The sequence below is a fragment of the Choloepus didactylus genome, chromosome 21, assembly GCF_015220235.1.
Source record: "Choloepus didactylus isolate mChoDid1 chromosome 21, mChoDid1.pri, whole genome shotgun sequence".
In the NCBI taxonomy this organism is placed as follows: Eukaryota; Metazoa; Chordata; class Mammalia; order Pilosa; family Megalonychidae; genus Choloepus; species Choloepus didactylus.
The window spans coordinates 27,961,299-27,972,496 of NC_051327.1; the positions used below are offsets into that span (position 1 = coordinate 27,961,299).

The following is an 11,198-nucleotide window of genomic DNA, read 5'->3' on the forward strand; positions in this document are numbered from 1 at the left end:
GCATCTCTGGGGCAGGGGAGGTGTCTGCAAGGGTGGGGGTCTGTGTGGCCCCCCGGGAAGGATGGGAGAGGGGCTGAGTGACTCCCGAGTTTGGGGATCCCGTCTGGCCGGAATGGGGGCACCGTCCATGCAAGGGTCCGCAGCCCCCCAGAGCAGACCCATCTGCACACCTCATAGAAACATGCGCCCCCCCACCCCCAGCTGCCTCCGGTGCCCTCAGACCCTCCTCTGTGGGCCTATCCCGAAGGACCCAAAGTGCCTGTTCACTTTGGGGTGACACTGGCCCCAAAGGCAGCAGCGGAGTCCTGTGTGAGAATCCCCCCAGTATTCCCCCGCCCCCACTAACCCCTTCCCCCGCGGGCTGGGCAGGCCTGGGGGGCACAGAACCCCAGATTCTCCGGACAGCACTGCAGGGACCCCCTCTGCGGGCAGAGGGGACAGCGAGGGATGGGGGGCAGGGGCGGTCATCGGAGCCACCCAGACAGGGTCCGCTTTGCAGCCCCGTGAAGGAGGGACAGACGGACAGGACCCAGGTCTGCAGTTCTTCCTGTGGGCGAGAGGCCCGCGCCTCGGCTGGGGGTTCAGCCCGGGCCGCCCCTCACCCCGCCCCCCGCCCCCGCCCCGCCCCGCCCCTCGCCCCGCCCCGCCCCGCCCCTCTCCCCGCCCCCTACCGCCCCTCGCCCCCGTCCCGCCCCCGTCCCGCCCCTCGTCCCGCCCCCTCCCCAGGCAGCGCAGCGCGGACCCGGGCTCCGCCGCGCAGGTGAGTGTCGCCCGCTCCAGCCCCACCTGGGATACTGCCCCCGCCCCGCGCCCCCGGCACCCCGGGGCTCCCCGCCGCCCTGGGACCCACCTGCCCCCTCCGCCGTTTCTGCGCTCCCCTCGCCCCCGCCGGCCTCTGGGACCCCCGGGCCGACCCCTCGGGCAGGAGCGCAGGGGTCTCCGAGCGCCGACGCCCACTGCACCTCTGCCCTGGGGCTGGGGGCGCACGGCGGGCCAAGGAGGGCTCGGAGGCTAGGGATGGGGGGGCGGAGCCGGGGAACCAAGAGTCCTCAGGGGAGCGGGCGGAGGGGGGCGCCGGTTGGGGGGGCTGGATCGGAGGGGGCGATCCCCGATGGGGCTCTTGGGGGAAGCTGCGGGCAGACCTGGCCTGCCCTGGGGGGTCCCTGGCCTGCCTGGGGAGGGGGCTCCCTGGCCAGGGCGGCTGCCCGGGGTTGAGGCAGCTCTGAGCTGCGGCTGAGCCTCTGGAGAGAACCTGCTCCTGGGCGCCCCGGGGGACCTGGGGGGCCTGGGGGCCTCTGGGCAGGAGGTGGTCCGGCCGCAACGGTGATGCAGCGTCATTTCCAGGGAAGATAACTTTTCCAAGAAAGTGTAGTGGGCTCGGGCACAGGGCTGGGAAACATCGCCAGGCTTGACACCCCCGCCGAGACCCCTGAGAGGGGTGCTGCCCCCGGGCCTCCTGGGTGCTGCCCAGGCAGCTGATGGGCATTGGGGGGGCCAACACCCGCTGCTGGTGGGGGGCCCCTGCCGCCATCCCGTCCTCTACAGAAGAGGAGCTTGGCTGTGGCCAGCTCTCCACGGCCCCGGGGGAGGCGGCCTGCAGCTCAGCCATGGCACCCCACGTTGGCCCCTGCCCCCCACACAGCCACCGCGGATCCTGGACCCCCCAGGTGAGGCCTGGGCCCCGGGATGCAGAGATGCATTTCCCCCTCTGCGGCCTCGGGTGGGACTGGCTGGGAAAGGGGTGGGGGCGCGGGCCGGGCCACACTCCCCCACCCCAGCCGGGCACTGTGGTCAGTCCTGGTCCCTGAACCCCGGGAAGCCTGTGCCCCTTCTCTGTGGCGCCTTCCCGACCCCGGGCTGTCTGGGGCTGGTGTGTGGGGCAGTCACTGGGCGCCCACTGTGTGCCGGGCGTTTTGCTTGTCTTCGCTTCTGCCACCGTCAGCGGCTTCGCAGCTCGTGGTCGGTCGCGGGGACTCGGCGCAGGCGGGTGACGGTCAGTGCGCGGCGGCAGCTGGTGGGCCGGCCCCTTCCCGGGCCTTGGGCCTTGGTGCCGGCACGTGGCTGCGCTCACGGACCCCACTCCGCTGAACGCCCCCAGGTCTGCACCCAGGAGAGGGGGCCCTTTTCCCACGAGTGCGTAATTTCTGTGACTAAATGATCACTGCTTCCCACTAATGGTTCTTGCCGTGTTCCCAGAGGCGGCGCGGTGGTAATGGTTTGTTTTTGTCCTTTGCTGCTCTGAGGTCAGAACCAGGAGTGGAGCGTTTACGGGGTGCCAGGGCCCGGCAGCTGCTCGGTCCCGCTCGGGGGCCAAGGGTGGTTGGGGCGCCCGGGGGTGCCTCAGAGGGGCCTGAGGAGCGGAGAGCTTCTTGTCCGGAGACTGGAACTTACCCGAAATGAAATGAAACTCGGGGCTTGTGTTGGGGCAGATCTGAGCCCAGACGAGCCCCGTCCCCCGCTTTGTGGGCCAGCAGGCCCGGACCCCTGCCCGCCCCAGGCTCGGGCCCCCCTGGGGTTTTGGGGAGGGGACACAGGCCATGGGGCTCCAGGGCCGGTGGGCATCCTCTCCCCTGCAGACGTCGCAGTGCCCACCACTTCCCTTCTAGAATTCCCTCTCTGCAGGCAGCAGGGGAGTTTCACAATTCTTATTCGTTTCCTTTAAAATGCTCCGAGCCCCGGGAGCAGAGGTAGGACACCACAGAAGGACAGGGGCCCCGTGGACGCCCCTCTCCCGGCTGGATCACGTGGTGATCGCCGGCTCCGGCCAAACCCCACCCGCTTCCAGGAGCACCTGCTGGTGCCACTGCGGGGCCCCCGCTTTCCCTCGAGACAGGGAGCGTCCCCCAGCATCGTGCCTTCACCTTGACCGAGGAGAGTTCTCGCCGCACCCCTGACAACGACCACAGCCCCCATGCGGCACCCACTGGGGGGTCTCCACTGACGGCCGCCCCCTCTCCTGACTCGTGGACTCTAACTGCAGCCGTCGGCAGCTTCCCCGACTCGGGATTTTCACCCAGTTTTCCTCATTTTCAAAACAGACGCCTGCTCATTTTACTTCTCAGAGGGAAGCCAAATTTATTTTGTAGTATTTCTATCCATGTTTAATTTGAGCGTCCTAAATGTATTTAAGCATCTTTTAAGAAAGCCTGTTAAGTCATATTATTTTTGTTTCATCGGAAAGAACCCACCAGGCTGCCTGCCCGTTGCTGATTTTCTAGGTTATATTTCTTGGTGTCGATTTGCTGTGTGAGCTCGGAAACTCTGGTTTTCCGGCTCGTGGGGCAGAGGGTTTCCTGTCTACGGCTGGTGCAGGCTCCTGCCCCTCGTCCGGCGGGTTCCGCCGCCTCCCTGGCAGCCCCCGGTCCCCCAGGTGTGCAGAGCAGGTCCTTGGGTGCTGGCAGCCCCTGAGGGGTCCTGTCCTGAGCCCACCCAGGGCACCGCGGGGGCAGCACACACACAGCGGCCCTTCCTAGCCCACCAGGCCGAGGCCCCTGCACCGCCTGGCCTGGCCCTGAGCCTGGGGCAGCTTGAGCCCCTGCGGCCCCCCAGTGAGCTGCAGCCACGGGCACCAGCCCCCCACTTCCCTCTGCCTCTCGTCCACTGAGGAATCTTCCCTTGAGCATCATGTTTTCATGAGAAAGTACGAAAACGATAGAGGGAAGTCCACGTACCACCTTGTCCTGAATTTGCTTGGCACCTTCTCCACCCCACTCCACGACACAGCCGAGCCTTCCCTTCCACGCTCGGCCCCTCTCCCCCCAGCTCCCGCCTCACCCGGAGGAGACCCCAGCCCCTCGCTGTCACCCGGTCCCGCCGCCTTGGCCCTGCCCTGCTTTGCTCCCCCCCCACCTTCCGGGGTGAGGGGACCGTCGGGTGGGCTGGTGGACACGGCACCCCCCTCCAGGGGTGCGCCCTCCCCTCTCCACCCTCTCTCCGTCTCTCTCTCTGGCTCCCATGTGCTCCCTGCTGGGCACGCAGCCCAGGTGCAATTGTCTGCGTCCCTGTGTGCTGCTGTTTACGCCCCGTCCGCCTCGCTCCCCCGCCGGCCCCGCCTGGGCGCAGAGATGTTTGCTGTTGCTCCGGAGGGGCGGGGCCCAGGGAGCGGGTGCCTGGGGGTCCCTCGCAGCCCGAGTCAGCCCCTGCCGGGCCATCTTCCCGCCATCGGGGGGCACACGGCCCTGTGCTGGAGCAGGAGGGCCGCTGACCACGTCTGGGATTGGGGGTCCGCCCCGGAGGCTGCCCTGGGACCCCGCCCACCCGGGTCAGCGTCGCCTCCCCCCCAGGCTCGCAGGGGCCGGCCCTGCTGGGGCCATCTCGGCCGTGCGGAAGGCCCGGCCACCCTCCCGGAACCGGCCGGGGTTGCTGAGCTGGGCCTCTCTCCCTGCAGGTCCCGCGGGTCTGGGCAAGGCCCTCACCTGTGCCTCCGTTTCCATCCCTGTGAGACGGTCCCCGCCGGGCCCCGAGGCTCGGGCAGGAGGTGCCGGCACTTGTCGGGGCAGACGGGGAGACCCCGGCCGGGGAGGGGGCAGGCCGCAGGACAGACCCTCGCCCACGCCCTCAGAGGCCTCTGCCTGTCTGCGGAAGCCCCGGCCGCTCGTCCTCCCCGGGCTTGTTTTCCAGACGATTTGCCTCATGGGATCCGCGCAGTGGACGTGACTCAGCGTGTTTACCGAGCGCCGTCGGGCAGCCACCGCCTCCCTCCGGGGGGAGAAGCCCCGGACGCACCAGCTCACCGGCTCGTCCCCTGCGTCCACCCTTCTCTCTTGCAGAGCCGCCGCCGGGATGGAGCCCCTGTCGCCGGCCGGCTGGAACGCCTCGTCGGCGGCCCCCGGGAACGGGTCTCTGGCGGGCTGGGCGGCCGCCCCGGGGGCCCGCGCGGTGCTGGTGCCCGTCCTCTACCTGCTGGTGTGCGCCGCGGGGCTGGGCGGCAACGCGCTGGTCATCTACGTGGTGCTGCGTCACGCCAAGATGAAGACGGTCACCAACATCTACATCCTCAACCTGGCGGTGGCCGACGTGCTCCTCATGCTCGGGCTGCCCTTCCTGGCGACGCAGAACGCCCTGTCGTACTGGCCCTTCGGCGCCGCGCTCTGCCGCCTCGTCATGTCGCTGGACGGTGTCAACCAGTTCACCAGCGTCTTCTGCCTGACCGTCATGAGCGTGGACCGCTACGTGGCCGTGGTGCACCCCGTCCGCGCCGCCAAGTGGCGCCGCCCGCGCGTGGCCAAGCTCACCAGCGCAGCCGTCTGGGCCCTGGCGCTGCTCGTGTCGCTGCCCCTCGTGGTGTTCGCCGACGTGCAGGAGGGCTGGGGCACCTGCAACCTGAGCTGGCCGGAGCCCGTGGGGCTGTGGGGCGCCGTCTTCATCGTCTACACCTCGGTGCTTGGCTTCTTCGGGCCGCTGCTCGTCATCTGCCTGTGCTACCTGCTCCTCGTGGCCAAGGTGCGGGCGGCGGGCGTGCGCGGGGGCTCGGCGCGGCGGCGGCGGTCTGAGCGCAAGGTGACGCGCATGGTGGTGGTGGTGGTGGCCGTGTTCGCCGGCTGCTGGCTGCCCTTCTTCGTGGTCAACCTCGTCAACCTGGCCGTCGCCCTGCCCGAGGAGCCCGCCGCCGCCGGCCTCTACTTCTTTGTGGTCATCCTCTCCTACGCCAACAGCTGCGCCAACCCTGTGCTCTATGGCTTCCTCTCCGACAACTTCAGGCAGAGCTTCCGGAAGGTTCTGTGTCTCCGCAAGGGCTCCGGCGCGGAGGAGGCGGACGGCACGGAGCCGCAGCTGGACAAGAGCGGCCGCCTGCCCGAGGCCCGCAGCCCTGGGGCTAATGGGGTGCTGCAGACCAGCCGGCTGTAAGGACTGGGCAGGGCGACCCCCGGAGCCCCCAGGCAGGGCTGAGGATGGGTGTCGGGGGGCAGACCCCAGTCTGGGGAGCTGGGGGAGGGGCTCAGCCCCGCGTCCCTCTCCGGTCCCCGCCTGGGGTGGTGATTCGTTGCAGGCAGCCCTGGGTAACCCCAGTGTCCCCCCGAGCATCAGTGTGTGCAGGGGTCCCGGGGGGGTCTGCACCCCACCCCATGCCCTCGCTCTTTCCCCCACCTCGAGCCCAGGCAGTGGGGAAGCCCCTCCCTGGGCGCTCCCAGCCCCTCTGCACCCCAAAATCAGGCTGATGTTTGGGGCAGCAGGTTGATGTGAGCCAGGCTGGATGTGGGGCAACTGTGACTCCAGGGCAGAGGCCCAAGGACGCCGCGCCCGGCTGCCCGCTGCCCACCCTGAGGCCAGAGCCTCACGGTCACTGCCCCAGGAGGGGTCAAGGGGGAGGCTGGGGCTGCCGGGCCGGCCAGTGGGGCACCCCCAGGAGTGGGGTCTCCAGCACGGGGGCAGTGGGGAGCCTGCCCTGCAGGAGGGTGTGTGGGGACCGATGTTCTCCAGTGGGGCCGAGAGGAAGGGGCTCCCGGCTGGGGGCGTCCCTGCTTTTCTGAGGACGCCAGGCCCCCTGGCGTGTCCGCTCCCCTCAGGTGGCGGCTGTGGGCCCAGGAGAGGAGGAAAGAGGGAGCCAGAGGGAAAGTCCCAGACAGTGGGGGGGAGCTGCCCCCAACGCAAATAGCACAGGGCTCACGAAGGCGGTGGGCACGGGGCCAACGTTAATGCCAGGCCCCGAGGGACCCCCCTCTCCCAGCCTGGCGCCCCGCGGCCACGCCAGCCCCTCCCGCCTCACCTGTGCCCCAGGGGTCCCTGGGGGTTCTCGGGGCACCTCAGCCTCTCCGGGGCTGAAGAAGGACCTGGCCTGGGGGCAGGGGCCCTGCTGTCCCCACACCCGACTCAGACACCCCAAGTGAGACCCTGCCCTCACCCAGGACTGGGTGGCGTAACGAGGGGCTGGGATTTGGCATCCCTGCTCCCCAGAATAAACCAGAAAATGGAGATTTGACTCTTTCCCGGGGCGAGCGAGCGAGTGGATCCGGGGTCTGCCGAGGCCCCCACCTTGCTGAGCCCGGCTGGGTGGGGGTTAGAGGGGCCGGTGACCGGGGCTGAGGGGGTGGGGGTGGTTTGTGGCCCTGCAGCTGCCCCGCCCTGGTCAGTAGGAGCCGGTGACCCCGGCCACTGTGCGTGTGCACTGTGTAGGTGCGTGTGCGCTGTGTAGGTGCGTGTGCGCTGTGTAGGTGCGTGTGCGCTGTGTAGGTGCGTGTGCGCTGTGTAGGTGTGTGCCCTGTGTAGGTGCGTGTGCCCTGTGTAGGTGTGTGTGCGCTGTGTAAGTGTGCCCTGTGTAGGTGCGTGTGCGCTGTGTAGGTGTGTGCATGTGTCAGCCCATCCGGTCGGGTGTTCGAGGCCCGCACGCATTGGGGGAGACTGAGGCTGGCCCCGGCACTCGGCCATGCCTGAGTGGACACTCGGTCCTCCTGGAAGGTTTTGGTGGCCGAGCCCGTCACTGCAGGGCGCTGGGACAGCCTGCTGTTCCCGCCCCACTCGCCTCGCTGGGGGCGCCCATCACCCCCCAGCCCCGGGGACCCTGACCCCTGACCCTCAGCCATGCACCCCCAGCCTCACAGGTCCCCCAGGCTCCCCATGTCTGGTCACTGGCCATGGGGACCTCATCTCCTGTGCTGGCTCATGGCCAAGTGTGCCCCCTCCCCAAACACATCCTGAGCTGCCTGGTGACACCGTACACACCAGTCCCTCCCCACCTGGACAGTGCAGTCGGGGCTCGGCGAGCTCAGATGGTGCCCTCCAAGGGCGGACCTGGGTCCATCCCGCTGCCCGCACTCCCCCATTGGCAGGATGCATCTCCTCCTCGGGCAGCAACACCAGGGGCCCCCAGGCAGGCAGGGCTGGGGCAGGGGATCCAGGGCCAGGCTGGAAGAGTGTGCCAGGAAGAGGAACAGCAAATGTGGCGGCTCAGAGGCGAAGGAGAGTGAGTCCCGGGCCTCGGCCACGGGGGTGCAGGGCCTCCAGGGCTGGCTGGGGCACCGAGCTCGGGGACGTCTCTGGTCAGAGCAGGGCAGAGGCTGTGAGTTGTCTCCACCAGGGACGATGGCGGCCAGCCCTGAGGCGATGGGGGCTCGAGAGGTGGAATCGGCAGGCCCTGGTGGGGGGCAGCAGCTGGGTTTCCAGATGAGGCACATGGGGAGGACGGAGGTGCCTATGGGTGCTCCCAGGGGGTTCCCGGAGGCCCTGGGAGCCCAGGCTGGGTGGGAGCTGGGATGTGGTGCAGCCCGTGTGGCTGGTCAGCAAAGCCACAGGCATGAGGGCAGGGACAGGGGCCGGACCCCCGAGGGTGCCAACCGGAGGCCTGGGGGGAGGGGAGGGGAGCGTCGGGGACGCTCATGTGGGGAGGGGGATGCAGCCCGTCCGGCCTGCGGGGGCACTGCTGTCCTAAGGGCTGCGGGCTGGTGGGGACACCGCAGGGCTCGGCTGGGGCTGGAGGGGGCTCTGCGGCAGGCGGCATCTCCCTGCTGATGTGACTCTGCTGAGGAAACCCAGCCCCTCTCAGTGGAGCCAGGGACTGTCGCCCGAGGGGTGGTGGGAGTGTTTGCCTGGGGCGGGGGGCAGCGTGGGTGAACTAGAGAGGCTCCCACAGCAGGGAAACTGAGGCAGGCCCAGCGGGTGTCCTGGGACTGAGCACAGGCTGGGGCGTCAGGGGGACAGTGGGGTCCTCCCGGGGCTGCCACCCCTCCCACCACCCCCTCCGCAGCTCTCCAGGCAGCCCCCCACCACCACCTCAGAACCCTCAGGCGGGCGTCCTTCTCACCGCCTCGGGGGATCCAGCCAGCCCAGCCCGGCCCCCAGGAGGCAGGACACCAGCCCCTCTGCCCTCGGGGCTGCCCGTGGCTGAGAGCGAGCGACTCCCCGCCACCCCCAGACCTCGGCCCCAGGCCCCTGCTGAGGAGCCGCCCCTCGCCCCTCGTTCCTTAAGTGATTCCTACCTTCCTAAGCCAGGGGATCCGGGAAACCACCAGAAAAAACGCAGAAATAAGAGTCCACCCCGGTCCGAGAGCCCGGAGTGTTCTGCACCCGCCTGGGTGTCCCCGTGTGGCCCCGGCACGTCCGCTGCCCTGACCCCTGCGAGGGGGTCCCTGGTTAGAAGCCGCGAGAGGCCTGACCCCTCTCGCAGCCCCTCGCCCCCGACGCTGCCCCCGAAGGTGCTCCCCCTCACGGCGCAGGAGGGGAGGCCGGGGCGGGAGCAGCACCCTCGGGGAGCCCAGGCCCCACCCCCCGGGGACCCCGAGCAGGAGCCCTGGGGTGCAGAGTCGTGGAGCCGGGCCCCTCCCTCAGCCCACAGCTGCACAGCCCCTGGTTAGATACCAGGAGGGACTTCCCACAGGGGCAGGGGCCTGGGGACTGTGACATCCTGGGGGGGTGTCACGAGCCGAGTAACAGTGAGCAGCGGCTCTCCGCGGCCCCGGGCACAGGTGTCGGGGGCCCCTGCGGAAGCCTGGATCTCGGACGCTGGAGGGAGGCAGCTGAGGCCCCCGCCCTGCCCTGCAGCCCCCCTTCCTGGCACCTGCCGTCCTGAGGGCCTGACCGGTGTCCTCCCGGGCCCGGAGTGGCTGGCTCTCCACCGAGGTCAGGGCCCCGGGACCCCCAGGGCAGAAAGCAGAAAGCAGCCAGGCCCTCGGGAGACGGGTCCACTGGACGGGCCTCGAGGACGTCCTGCCGAGAGAGGTGGACGCTGGTCACGGCGTGTCATGAAGTCCCCCTAGCAGGCGGCCCCTGGAGAGGCCATGCATTGACCGCAAGGTGAGGACTGGGAGTGGCTGCCAGTGGGTGTGGGGCTTTTGGGGGTGATGGAAGGTTCTGGATTAGAGAGCAGTGGCATCCCCAGCTCTGTGAATGTACTCAATATCCCTTTAAGGTGGGGATTTTATGTCATGTGAATTGTACCAAAAAACAGATTTTTATTGGCGCTCCGCAGACTAATAAACTCATATGGGTAGATCGACTCCCTGGCAGAGATGCCAAGATGTCGTGTTGTCGAGTGTTTTCTCCGGTTTCCGTCCCGGGGTGAGCAGGTGGTGCTGTTTTCCCTGCTTCGATCGCAACGTCCGGCCGGACAGTGGTGCCGTCCACACCCGCTCGCGGCCTCTCTCCGTGGAGCTGCCTCACGGCTCCCGCCAGGTGCTCCTTGCCCCTGCCAGCCTCGAGCTTTACAACACAGCCAGATCCGGACGGGGGTGCGCTCAGGGCCCCTATGCCCCGGCCCTCCAAGGACGTGGTCACGGGTGGGGGACCCCCGAGTGGGCAGCCTGGCCGGGCCCTGGACCCCCCACCCCACCTGGCCGGGGGCTTTCCTGGGTGACCTGGGACCCCTGGGCTCAGCCTGCCCTGTGCCGCCAGAGGCTCCGGCTTCCCCAGGGGGCCCCCGACAACCACGTGGCCTGGCCCTCCTGGGCTGTCCTGGGGGGCTCTGGCCGGCAGCCCCCTGCCCCACCCGGCCGGCAGCCCCTCCAGGCCCCCTTGGGCCCTGACCCTGCTCCCCCAGCCCTGGGGACGTGGTGACTGGGTGGGTCTGACGTGAATGTTCACACCCATCCGTGTGCGTGTGCGTGTGTGTGTGTGCACAGGTGTGGGAGCCTGTAGGAGGAGGGGAGCCCTGGAGGTCTCAGAGCACCTCGGCACCCGCTTGGTCAGCCTTGCCCAAGACGGTGGGGAGGGGGCAGGGGCTGGGCCTGGCCGGGGGCCCCTACCCCACCGGACGAGCTCAGGGCCGATGGGGACTGGCCTGGTGGGTACCTGGGAGCCTCGGAGGACAGCGGGGTCACACTGCAGAGTCAGAGGGCTCAGAGGTCACTGACTTCCAGGCCTCCTGGCGCCCAGACCCTTGCAGCTGGTTTGGGGCCGTGACCCCGCTCGAGCGGCCTGGGGAGGGAGGGAGGCCGGACCCCCCCACCCGCTGCCCGCTCTCCCCTTCCTGTTTGGGCTCCTTTATCTCAGCAGCAGAATCGTCTCTGCCAGCACAGCCCCCCGCGCGTTGCCAGGCATCCTGGGTGTATCCGGCTATTGCGGCCATAAAAAGGGACACGCGGCAGGGGCCAAAGTGCTCTCCCGGAGGACACCTCCCCTCGAGAGGGTGCAGATGCTCCTGGGGCCGGGCGGGACCTGATGGCCATTGCCATGTGTCCGCTCGGGGGTGAGGAACGGGCCCCTCGGCCTGGGCACCCCATGCCCGCCCCCCGTCTGCTGACTCCAGCTCCAGCTCCAGTCTCTTCTCG

General features: G+C 69.2%; 2 protein-coding genes across 2 annotated transcripts in view; both read left to right on the plus strand.

Annotated features, from left to right (window-relative positions):
* The first annotated feature begins 4,782 nt into the window (after positions 1 to 4,782).
* On the plus strand, positions 4,783 to 5,874 carry SSTR5 (somatostatin receptor 5). The gene has a single exon (XM_037814789.1). It carries the CDS (start codon positions 4,783 to 4,785, stop codon positions 5,845 to 5,847), a length of 1,065 nt encoding a protein of 354 aa, XP_037670717.1. The 3' UTR covers positions 5,848 to 5,874.
* A 5,214-nt stretch (positions 5,875 to 11,088) lies between these two features.
* Positions 11,089 to 11,198, plus strand: part of CACNA1H (calcium voltage-gated channel subunit alpha1 H) — a 2,977-nt gene continuing 2,867 nt past the window's right edge. The window contains exon 1 of the mRNA XM_037813776.1: positions 11,089 to 11,116. Coding sequence (XP_037669704.1) covers positions 11,089 to 11,116 — 28 coding nt within the window. The remainder of the gene's footprint in view (positions 11,117 to 11,198) is intronic.